The sequence below is a fragment of the Xenopus tropicalis genome, chromosome 3 (genome assembly GCF_000004195.4).
Source record: "Xenopus tropicalis strain Nigerian chromosome 3, UCB_Xtro_10.0, whole genome shotgun sequence".
NCBI classification, from domain to species: Eukaryota; Metazoa; Chordata; class Amphibia; order Anura; family Pipidae; genus Xenopus; species Xenopus tropicalis.
Window position 1 is genome coordinate 33,876,628 of NC_030679.2, and position 13,450 is coordinate 33,890,077.

At 35.7% G+C, this 13,450-nt stretch overlaps 1 protein-coding gene across 2 annotated transcripts in view; it reads right to left on the reverse strand.

The window, feature by feature from the left end:
- tenm2 (teneurin transmembrane protein 2) overlaps positions 1-13,450 on the reverse strand; it is a 712,086-nt gene that overhangs the window by 123,548 nt on the left and 575,088 nt on the right. For both annotated transcript variants that reach the window (XM_031898791.1, XM_012959675.3), the window contains exon 12: positions 10,545-10,730. In XM_031898791.1, coding sequence (XP_031754651.1) covers positions 10,545-10,730 — 186 coding nt within the window. The remainder of the gene's footprint in view (positions 1-10,544; positions 10,731-13,450) is intronic.

The window sequence follows — 13,450 nt, forward strand, 5'->3', positions numbered from 1 at the left end:
ATTCTGTGTCTGGGAACTACTTTGCAAAATACTGGAGGCATCATAACAGTCTAACAGTGGAGTCTGGTCATGTAGCATGAGTGAACAGATGGACATTACCTAAGGTCTTCCTTTCTAAAGACTCCTTGAAGGAGATGGGGAGTCAAATGGAAAATTAAAGTAAACTTGCTCAGAGTGCTTTTCTGAGCACTTATGCAGTTTCCTTTACTTTTTTTCTTTTAAACCGTTTTAAATTATTACCAGAATTCTATTTGAAAACGAGGACTATGGTTTTAAAATCGAGTACTCTTGGCTGCTGAGCTGGTGGTCGCGGAGTTAACTGAATATAAAGGGCAACATCTCCAATGAAATGCTGCTATACAACTATCATCCCTCTTTAGATTTAAAGTTGTGCTGACAGAGTAAAGCACAGGTTTCTAAATACTGAGTCCTGTTAGTGATCTGACATAAACCTGAAGCAGTCACTCTCTTGCAATACCTGGGGAAAATCTATTGAGTTCATGTCACGTCGCTAGCAGGACCCTATACCTACTGAATAGGATATTGTTTAATCTCTGCTGGGTAGAAGGGAAGACAAAGGGAGGTCTATGCAGTTCCATTTCTCATTGAAGATGTCAACTCAATAATCAGTTAATCCCTGAACTGCTGGATCATCAGCCCTGGGAGAGAGCTTTTGAGCCATAGGTCAGCAAGTTAGCTGCTGATTGATCTACCAGTCATTCCATAGACTAAAGTAATCAGAAACAAACAGCTAATTAATTCCATTTTGATCTCACTGGCAGGTTACGGTGCACACTTGAAGAAAAGCTTAATACTTAGACAGTCCATGGCATCAGTCTCACTGCACACTTTTAGACAACTTTGTCTTCAGTCCTTCTAGTTAGATAAACGAAATTCCCAACAATTTAATTGGTCTTATATTTGCATACAATCCAGCTGTGAAACTGGATTGTACAATGTGAAAAGAACCATAAGTTTTTAAAGAAAGCTATGACTTCTGTCTAGTATTCCTGACTAGTCAATGTGACTAGCAGGACTAGCTGATCTAAATCTGATCTGACACTGTAAAAAACATTACAGTGGGAATGGATATGTATTTTAAACCATTATATGTTTAAATTAGATTCAAAAACAAATATGTAATCAATGAAGAGTCTTCCACACGAATCCCTGATAATGACTTCCTGAAGCTTCAACTAATTGGTGTATAATGATGGAGAATATCCTGTATGGTGCCAAGCTGGCTAGTTTAAAAATGTAGTGGTATATGTACCTAGGTTATCATGTAAGAGAGCAGTGGAAGTGAGTAGTGAATACAGCCATTATTGTCTGCTGAGAAATATTATTTAGCACTTCTTACATGTCCTCCTGGCGACATAAAGGTAAATTAGGTCCCTACAGGAATTAAGTAATATATCTCTGTAATAAAGGACTATAATGTTCCTTAGGCAAGCATAGCTGTTCTCCAACATAGTCTTTTTTGATAATTTCACCAAAAAAAAACCCCATAACTATAATTATTTGAAGAGACTTTGTCTTAAACCAAGATATGCTTTCTAGCAGCTATATTTAATTTAATACTTTTCCCCCATTTAATTATGAGTTGTTTACTACTTAAAAGAAAAAGTGTCTTGTGTGTATACATTTTAGATGCAGGAAGCAATCAATGTGAGGCAGCACAAAGCACTGCCTGTTTACTGGAGGGATTCTTTTATATTTTGCAGTAAGTTATCTGCCATTCTTATGATGCATTCTCAGGACGAAGAGGAAATATTCAATAGAATCAGCTGGAGCAGTGCCGGCTACACAAATAAAACAATAACTCAAATGCCCAATTGGCTTAACAATTACATTTGTGCTTGAGACAGTATTATAACATTGACATCGGTTTGGCATTTATTTCCATTTAGTAAAATAAGAAAGAATTCAAACTGCTGAGGAGGAAACAGAAAAGAGACAGCAACCACTGGAGCATAGCATCACCTTTGGTCCCCACAAATTCGTCCTCTAATTACATTACATTACATTAACATTTATTTATAAAGCGCCAACATATTCCGCAGTGCTGTACAATAAGTGGGTTACATACATTGGACATACAGAGTAACATATAAAGCAATCAATAACCGATACAAGAGGTGAAGAGGGCCCTGCCCAAAAGAGCTCTAATCACCTCTGGTCCCCACAATTGACCAGAGGTCAATTGATGGGATAAATGTTTAGGGTTATATGTTATATTTGCACTGTGCCCTATGTCAATTGTTCAGTTGTAAAAAAATGTTTACATTGGGTCAAATACTAAAATACTAATAGGAGATGATTATATGCATGCATTGATGCATTGTCAGGTTGTCCCATCTTGGAATACAAAGGATTATGTTATTCATTCCTTATTTTCAATGCTTTTCTGAAGAATGAAAAAAAAAATATGGAGCAAAGGGAGTAAATAGTAAAGTGCCAAGGATGAGAACATTATCAAAGACAAGAATGACCTGGGCATGAAGATTGTAGAAAAGTCAACTAACTCTTATCAGAGAGAAAATGAATTCTCTTTTACTCCAAAAAGGTTTTTGCACTGCGGTGGTGGAGAAAATAAGGTAGGTGGAGTAGGAGTAAGCGACATGCCTAGCACCTAGGCACTTTGCTCCATTCATATTATGCCCTAAAACAACTCTTTGCTTTACTTATGCATTAAACATGTGCTTGGTTCATTGCTCTGCCTTTTTGCCTCATCACTGCTACAAAATTCCACCGTTTGGCTCCACAGCTCCAAAGTTATTCTCTAAAGTATTACTGCAAACCACCCTATCTTCACAAATCAAATATCAAAGAGATCATCTATTAGATTTCTATTCTTATAGCAATGATTGTCATGCCACTCTTTCATGTACTGATAAAAGAGTAAAAAAAAGAAAGGTCCTTTGCTTTTTCCTTTGTTTGGGTTGAGCACATTGGGAATAGTCTTATTTGCAAAGTATTTTGCTCCACAATCTCTGAATATTAAGATGACACTTCCAAATGGACATAATAGTGCAAGGTTGTAGCAAGGTGACAAGACACTAGAGAATGATTAGTTTAATTAACCTGCAGTTGTATTTAACAGCAAGTTCAGTGTCTCGCTTCTTTGTTCTTCTTTTGCCTCATTATTAGTCTATGTTTGTACTTTTCCTCTCTGTTTTATCTGCTTACTGTAGTTGCATGGTTCTTTAAGACATGCAAGTGCTTTATGAACACTTGGTTCCTTTCATGGCTCTTCATGGTGAGGGCAGTGAAGTTGGGGAATGCCCTGCTGGGCGATGTGGTTTGGCAGGGGCTTGGATGACTTCTTGGACAAGCATAATGTCCAAGGTTATTGTGACTGTACATGCAGGTGTAAATCCCTTATTCGCCCACAATAGCATGAAAAGGCAGATGCAAATTCACACAATTTAACACAAATTAGAGAGGACTCTTCTTTATATTTTTGTAGCTTGGCATATACTTTATCCATACTTTTCATACATATCTTGCCTTACTTTGCTGCCACAGGTATGGGATCTGTTATCCGAAAAACCCATTATTCAGGAAATCCAGAATTACAAGAAGGCCATCTCTTACAGATTCCATTTTAAACAAACAATTCAAATTTTTTTAAATTCCTTTTTCTCTGTTATAAATAACAATAAATAATAATAAAACAGTACCTTGCACTTGATCCCAACTAAGACATAATTAATCCTTAAAAAAATTCCTTTTTCTCTGTTATAATAAAACCGTACTTTGCACTTGATCCCAACCAAGACATAATTAATCCTTATTGGAGGCAGAACAATCCTATTGCATTCTGAATAGAAGTTCCTATACCTTAACTACTTAAGATTCTTTGACTTTTGTCCTTTTCTCACTTTCTTGTCAATTCAAAATACTTCAACAAAAGAAGTTACAAAGAAACAAAAAAGATGAATTTCATGTAAAAACACAAATGTAACTGATACCTTCAAGTGTTTGTTCAAAGTTTATTAGTTCTACCAAACTGAGAACTAGCACCGAAGCAATTTCTAAAGCTGCAATTTTAATTGTATCTGACTTTCCTTGCTATAAAAAAAGCAAGCCTGTGTGCTTTTGCCAGTTGATTGACTTTCACTGCTTTAGACTGTTAAAGATTGTGTATAAGAACTGAATATACAGAGGGATTAGCAGAAAAGCAATAAGCCATGACATTGATTGGCAGTTTCTCAGAATTATAGCTCCCTATTTACAAAAGTTAGTAAACCCAGAGCCTTTTAATATGCACTCAGTTATAAAATAGAAGAGGAGCAGTATGTTTGGAGTGGCGAGGGAAGGGGGTAGAGTTGCCATTAACCAAACAATGCTTGAAAAATGCAGACTTTGTCTCTCAATCAAACATCTGGGATTCCCATAAAGCTTTGTAGTAACCAATGAGACAACACAACAGGACTCACTATAATCCCAGTTGTAAAATGTGGGTAACGCTCTGTAGAACAAGCAGATTGCAAAGGGGAACAATGAATACAATTTCAATTTTATTAGAGTAAGTAAGGGGGCAATTCAATTGAATAATATGTCTTCACACAAGGCAGATTTTACAAAAAAAAAAAAAAGAAAGAGACCAGACTGGTGGAGAAGAACATCAGCAACAACATAAATAATGAAAGCATCTGAAAGGTGAATTTTAAATATATACGTGTATAAAATGTTTCAAATTTTGAGCAGACAAATTATCAAAAATGTAAAACAGATTTATCATATATATCATATAGATCTATTAACAAAATAATTTTGTAATACCAGTGGTGACCTTAGCTGGTGATTTACTGGCTAGGCCGGTTAAATAAGGGCCAGGTGGCAACTCAACAAGTCTATGTATGTGGCCATATACCTATATATACATATACCTGTACATGGTGCACTATTTGGCACTCCTGCAACTCATAAAAGGAATGCATAACTCCAATAAACCATTATTAATCAGATCTCAGCAGACGTTTTGGGGGACCCCCCCAAAGAGCTGCTGAGAGCTGAATAAATAGCATCAAAACCACTGCATGTAGCTGTCTGTGTGAGTACCATTTAAATTATGGTTTATTGGAGCATTTACTGGTCACCTGTTGGTTGTTATGGGTTGCTGCACCTGGGTAAAACTTTGCAGCTTTTATTACATATTGGGGTATTATTGATTCAACTTTTGAAGCATCACATGAAAAAAAACAGGAGGAAAATTGCCCGTAATAATAGAATACAAAACAATAACCAAGGAGCTAGAAATTTCTACCCTGCAAAAAGTATTCTTTTGTATGTACCTGTTATTCAGAATTCTTGGGACATGGAGATTACCAGTTATGGGACCTTTCTGTAATTTGGCTCTCCATTTTTTACCTACTAAAAAATAATTTAAACCTTGAATAAACCCAATAGGATTGTTTTGCCTCCAATAAGGATTCATGGAGCTTAGTTACCATCATGAACAAGGTACTGTTTATTATTGAAGAGAAAAATTGAAAAATTTATAAAAATTTTTATTATTTTATTAAAATAAACTCTATGGGAGATGGTCTTCCAGATAACGGAACCTATCCTTGTAATCATTTGCTTTGTATACTGTATTTATGCTCTTATTTATAACTAGTACTGCATGCTCTGCCAGTACTAATTGCTACAGCCTTATGCAGTTTTTGTGCCTGTATACAGTTACCACAATTGGCAAGCAATGTTATTTATAGGGAACATGCTGATCTCTACTATGCTAGAATTTTTTTTTAAGAAACGACTGATTGTTTAATGATCATCCCAGAATCCTTCCGTTAAAGTTACACTGGGAAATCTTGTAGACAAAGGTCTAATTATTTGTTCCTGTATATATTTCTAGATAAATCCCTAATATGTGGCAGGTGTCCTACAGAATCAGTACGGCTAAAATTGGTACTCTGCTCTGTTTATAAGTAGAACTGTTTATATTTGTTAGCTGCTTCAGGAAAACATGTGCAATAATATGAGGATATAGCTTACTGTATGCAAAGACCTTTGCTTCACTGCACACACTCTGATGAGGGATTCTCTACAGATTTCCAATCATATTGACTTAACTGGCCAACCGCAATTTCAAAATGTGTCTGCTTTTCTAGAAAAGGCAGCGGTGTGTCAGGCTCTCAAAGCTTTTGCAGGCGTATGATTATTATTACTGTGCATTAACCATGTTCTTCAATTCACATTTTACAATTATATAAGTTAGGAATGGACTTTTATAAACTGTATCCTGTAGTTTTTTTTTTGTTAGGAACACATACAAGGGGGGAGGAAAATATATATTTAACACTAGATTGTATTCACAAAAGGATTTTTTATAACAACCTTAACTTTATTATTTAAAGAAGTAATTCCTCAAAACAAATGAATGTAACATTGCTCAGAAGCATTATTACAATGTACATTATTTTTTCTTTATTTTTTTAGATATCAGACACTTTTAAACTGCTGATGTAATAAATATGAACCAACATAGTCACCTGCTGGTCAGCAGCTTATCTGCACATGTATGGGGCACTCCAATGGGCCTACCTGACTGATATTTGGCCTAAATCGTTCGGACATATTTAAAAAAGTCTCATTGTTGTAGCCCTCTCTCTGATGGCCTGTATCCCTGTTTTCAGTGGCGTTTCTGGGGTCAATGCCACCCTAAGATGGCCTTTCGGATGTCCCCCCACACACACACCTGATGCTTTCTGAGCATCAAAGAGGTGCGAGGGGGGCCATATTGCTAGTGCAGAGCCGTAATTCCGATTTAAAAATCTGAATCTTGGCTCTTAAAGTTACTAGGGGTAGCTTTTTGCTCCCCCTGGTAACCCGCAGGCTGCTGCTACCTCAGGAAAGTTTCTCAACTCGCCCCATGGCAGCAGTGCCCCTGCCAGTGTTGTGATCTGATCGTTTGGACCAAGGGCCAAACAAATGAATCAGTCCCATATCACCTACCTCAGTTGGGCTTATCAGAGAAAGATCTGTTGTTGGTGTCCTCGCTAAATGAACCAAATTTATATATTTATAAATATATATTTACTAAAAATATACAATAGTCAAAGTTTTCAAACTGGTGGTACAGTTTTCTTTGAAGCCTCTGGTGATGATGCATTCATTGCAAAGCAATGGCGATCTGTGCGGACTAAATCACACTGGGGGTCATTTAAAAAATTCACACAGCAAAGGATTATTTGCACAGTAAACATATTCGCCCTGCCCATGTTTATATACGTATAAAGCTGGACAAGACATTTAATGTGCAAACTTAATTGCAAATTTTATATTCACAGTGTGAAAGCTTTTTAAATATTGTAAATTAGCAAATTACAAATATTTATGCGCACACTCTGTGTCTGAATTACACACCAACTTTGGTGGCTGAAAAAAAATGTCCACTAAACTGATTTTGCAAATTGCATAATTATATTCTCAAAGTGAAAATTGCCGCCAAATTCGCTCACAATAACCATGTGGCCTGCTCTAGCAAACCACAATCTCATTTGCCAATTTTTGTGCGCAATTCGCATTTGACTGCAAATTGCAAAAAAAAAAGGAAAGACGGGCACAGCAGCGCATGATTTCACCGTTTAGGGGGAAATCATGCCCAAAATGTTCTTTGTGCAAATTTTATAAATGACCCATTGTGTTTGCAGAGGTTTAGACTACAACTACAACTATAGTATATGGGGTATACAATTACATTATGCTTTATCCACAGTAGACTGAACCTGCTTTATATGGTGTGTGTGTGTGGGTATACATATGTTTTTTAATTCAGACAAATATCCAGTCCTTCACAAAAGATTTGGTTGAACACCAAACTGAAGCCAAACCCTAATTGGCACATTAAAATCTGAGTCAAATATAAAAAGATATCAACTATGAACAAAAATTGTTACATTCAGAGCCTTATAAAAAAGAAGGAAAGGTTGATTATAAGGTAATTCTATATATTAACCCCAATCGCCCCCAAGTGATTTAACCTTTCCTTCTCCTATAATTTTACTTGATTTGAAGGCTTTAGATTCAGTTGACCACCAAGTGCAGGGAGTCAGATGAACCCTGAACCAAATCCTAAATTTGGTGCATCCCCAAAATGTATATATGTATAGCATAAGCTGAGAAAATGAGAAATGTATTCTATGTGTGCATGTTAATCAAGCTACTATATCTATTTCACCACTATACAGTATATTTCTAGAAATAGTTATCCTTATTTCCATTATGCATAATAACAGTATTTAGTTATCTCTTCTGCATTTCTAGGAACCTTTCACACAGTACATTTTGTTCAAATACCTGACTCATACAGTGTGATACAGGCAAGGATTCTGGGTATATGCATGCAAATGAGCACAGAAAGTTACTTGTAGGGCAAAGTTATTAATCTTGTCTTCCTGTATATATGGCTTCAATTAAGATTGTTGATAAAATGTGAATTATGAAAAAAATACCTTAGGATATGTCCTGGAAATGATTGTATTCCTATTTCACATTGCAGATTTGTTAAATGAAGTCTGTAACCCTGCTGACGCTGGATTGACAGAAATGTCCAAACAAATTTTTATCTAGGAAGTAAGCATTCTGGTTGTTGCTCACAAAGAAAAGGCAAGCGACCTTCATAGTCATATTTAATGGGAATTCTAAGGCAAAACTGAATCTATATCTCTATGTATTATGCATCTCTGGGTGAAGCAGAAATCTGCAATGCTTCCTGTTGGCCTCTTTATTTCACCAGCATTGTCAGTGGTCTATGAATTAATCATATGACAAAGAAGTCCTTGATTCTGACAATATTCTATTGAGAATTTAGCATACTGTGCATAAGGCAACTTTCCTCTGATTAATGTGGTAATGCGTCAATGATGTCCTGATGGAATGAAGATGTAAGTGAACTCTGAAAAGGATCCTAGTAATTACCTCCTCCACTTGCATCAGAGTTAAAATATGATTTTGATAACCAACCGACATAAACTTGTGGAGGGTAATGTAAGCATTTCCTGGTCTGGTGTTTAGGCTACCTTGAACAATATGGATGTAAAATGACATTAAAGCACTGGCATGCCTCCTTCTTAATGTATTATACTATATTATAAAAAAGCTCAAATAAGCCAGGAGGTGGTACTGTTGATACCATGTACTAATGCAACAACATTTGGGTTAAAAGAGTTGTCAGGAGTGAGGTCATTGTATTCAATTCCAGTTTGATAAATTTCTGAAGCGGAAGTTTTGCCTGAAATCTACTTGCCTTTTCACAAGCTCTTGTTAATATTCATACAGTACACATCATTCAGTAGCCCCATGCTACACTGTACCCCTTGCCATTTACAGTCTTTTCATTCCTCTTTACAGCATTGAAAAAGTTTTATCAGTCGTGCCAGTCCTATTATTTAGTCCCTCTATGTGTGTGCGATTCAGAATGAGAATATTGGCAAGAACAATGTTGCCATTTACAAGGCAAGCAGGAGCTGAGAAAAGACTGTGCTTCATTGGCTTTGGCATTTTACCAATGCACTGACAAGTAAAAAGATAAATTAGTAGATACTGGGAAGATAGTACAGCAGAAAAAATAATAAAGGTTCTTGCTATATAAACCACTTTATCTAGATAAAGAAACTATAAAAGCAAACTATAGGACTGTATTACTTTCTGCATAGCATATAAATAGTGATCAGAGCCTAAAGACAAAGGGTAACTAACCTAAAAGGCGCACCATATTGCCCATATCACATATAATAAATGACACAAAACTTATAATGACATAACTAAACCGAATTGCTCCTTTGAGTAGCAGGTATGTGATTGTGCTCTTGCCACCATTGTAAATAAACTTTCATCTTTTTTTAGTTAAAAAAAAACTTTCAAACAACTTATTTATAATAATAATAATGATAGAGAGCGAGCGATGTGTGTTGATTTTTTGTTAAACTTCATGATTGCCTTGAATGTTTTGAAATGGTTCAACTTGATTTTGTCTATGATAAAATCTAGACCAAGTCTGCTAACATTGAAAGTCATGTGAGATTTATGGTGTGGATTTGGTTGGCTTAAAACATTCCAACAAATCAAATTCTTGAAAAAAAGCACTGAGATATGTCATAAGCCAAAATCAAAATTCAGAATTTCCAATCATGCATTTGATCAATTCTATACTTGACTTAATGAAGGTTGTCAAAAGTAATACTCCATAAAGGTCTGCCTTATAATGTGCTTTACTTATATATTGTGTTGGAAATTGGGCCCAGGAGATAACTCAACAACAGATTTATTTTTTTTACAGTTGAAAATAAAATTCCTTGAATTTTAAACATATATGCAGGAAAAAAATATATAATTTTTATTAAAATGCCTAATAGAATAAAAATATCTTTTTATATAAATTTACAGTTTTAATTTTCTTTTAGCAAACTGTGTGATTTAACAGTTTTGGAATTGGGCGCCCTTTATGGAGCAGAACACAATTACAATTTTGACAATATGTTGTATGAGAATAAAGCAATATGTGCCTCTTTCGATGCCCGTCGTTTGCCTACCAATGGTGCAGTGCTCCCCATTCCAGCCCTCTTTGCAATCACATTTTCCATCTTTGCATGTTCCGTGTTCCGTGCAGCGAGGGTGGCAAACGCGTTGGTCACATGCCACCCCAGTCCACCCTTCCTCACAGCGGCACGCTCCACCAATGCAAACACCGTGAGTGCCACAGTCCACAGAGCATACCTCTGTAACATGGAAAATATAAATGAGTATTACAGAAATAGAATCTTTTCATGCCTGACTAAAAGAAAAAAAAGCAAAAAAGATAGATAACATACTTTACACCTTACTTAAAAAATAATAATTTTTGCAAAAAAGGGAAAAGCTAATTGCACTGAATTCCTTCACTTTATTTTGTGAATGGGAATACTTTAGAAACAATATTGTACAGTATAAGAAAGAAAGAGATATTAGTATAAGAGTTTCATGAAAGTCTAAGCTTAATGAACAAGGTATAAAAATGAGTGGGAAGGCAAAGGTTTTCAGAAAACATGAGGCTATAAGAAGGCCATCACCATCACATAAAACCCTATCTCCTAAATGTGAAAGTTTGCATTCTGATAATCACTCACAGGAGCCTTAGGCAAGATCTTTCACAGTAGAAAAAGACTTGCAGCAAGTTGTCCTGTTGGATCATCACAGATTCTGCAGTCTTGGCAATGGAGTTCTCAGAATGGCAATAATGTAGAAAGTAGGTTTCTGTATTCTATTTAAAGAATTAGAGCAGCTGCTGGCAATAAAGAAGGGGCTGAATAATAAGCTTTTTTTTAGTATGAAAATGTAACCATTCTTGTTGTACAGATGGGCACGACAGATTTTTTTGGGTGGGGAGATATTAGTGTTTTTATTAATTATGGGCAAAAGTTTATTATGGTCTAGGGACCTGCAGGTTACATAAGTTTTAGGCTAGGGCATGATAATGATAAAAAGGAGCTAAAATGCTTTCTTCGCTTTCTGTAGACCCCTTTGGTAAGCATTAGCCTTCAGCCATGCCAATGTGTGTTAAAAGAGATAATGATATTGGTGGAAAAACCAAACATCCTGTTTGAATATTGCCAAAGCAACACACAAATGTGGTAGTGATTTCACCACCAATCAAGCAAAACTTGCTTGAAAATGAATGGAAAAATGTGATTGGTGACTTTCCCCACAATTTGTTGTGGTAAATCTATGCGATCTCAGATTTTTCATGAAAATGCTCAAAATCACAAAACAAAGTGTGTGACCTTAGGGAAACTTGCAGAGTGCTTTAAAATCCCGATCCTGATTTTAACCAGGATATTTGGTAAATGTACCCCATAGGGCGAGAACCAGGATATTTTCACATTGCAGCCAGTGGTGTTGATAAAAGTCATGGACAAAGTGTTCATCTACCCACACCCACCATTTTTCACAATGAATTCAACTAGATGTGTCTTCCATTGTGGAAATGAACATCTTATTACCATTGTCATTATACTATGCCCTGCAACTTCTGTTGAACTGTCAACTTTAAATGACAATTAGTAATGAGCGAATCTGTCCCATTTTGCTTCGCCATAAAATTCGTGAAACGGCAAAAAATTTGCGAAACGCATTTGTCGCGCAATTTTTTTGTCGCCTGTGTAAATTTTTTTTGTCACCCCTGCTTTTCAATGCGACTGCACCCAATTTTGCAGCGACCATGCCTTTTTTGACACTGCCGCCCCACAGCGAATTTTCACTGAAGTTTCGCAAAACAATTTGCCAATGGCAAAATGCGGAAATTCGCTGCGAATCCATGCCTGGCGAAAAAATTCGCTCATCACTAATGACGACACCAATAAGAATGTTGTGAGTGGCTATTAAAAATAAAAATCTTTTTTATCCAACACTATTGGTTATTACAATGTAATACAATAATTTGAGAACTGTGAAAGAGATAATGATGATACAATGTTAGTTACTGCTGGCAATGTGCTCACCTGGGCCACAGTCATATTAAAACCACAGCAGAACAACTCAATAGTCTTAGTAAATAATGTAAGCCAAAAGAAAAAAAATGTGCAATGTTTCCTTTGAGAATCGATGTTCCATTTTTTTTTAAACTTTAAGAGGTAGCTGTTTTCCACAATTCGGTATAGGAGATTACATTAGTATTTAGTTCTCAGTCACAGATCCATTGGATGTGTTATCTGAAAGTTCAATTATTCGCCCTTTTTGTCTTTAGTACTCATGAACTCAATCAGACTAGAGTTCCCATTGTGTGCATTTATCACCAGACATCTTCAACATGTTGGAGAGGCTTTTCATGGTATTCTCTTACAGTGTTCCCCATGTACTGCTTTCTACAGATGCAATTTATGAGATAAATGGCCTGTGTAGTTTTACAATTGATAAAGTACCCGTGTTTGATTTTTATCTGTAAATCATTTGCTTTCTTTTTTTTTTTTTTTTTTATAAAAGAGCAAGCTGAGCATATAGTACAGGGATACGTTCTGTAAAGGAAAGATATGCCCTGTTTGAAAATTGGACTTATCTTGCCTCAATTCAACCATATGTGAGGCATTTTAATAGATTACTGTATACAAATATTAGCTTAACTTACACTCAAGTAACAGTGCCATACTGCTTGCCTCTGGCTCCTCCAGAGATTTTATTAGATCACCATCTATTCTTAATTAAATTAGAGTTTAGATTTTTGTTTAATTAAAAATGGATCACACTTCCCGACATTAAACAAATATATGCAAATACTTTAGAAAAATTAGACAAATTATGATATGACTTCTTTTGTTGATATTATTCCTGTTCCAATTAAATGTCAATTATGGACTTCATTATTTATTTTGTAAAGTATTGCCTTTTAGAATAGCTATTTAAATGGCCTTCACAAAATTACATTAATAATCTGAACACCCTTTTTTTACTGATATTTTTTACTAAT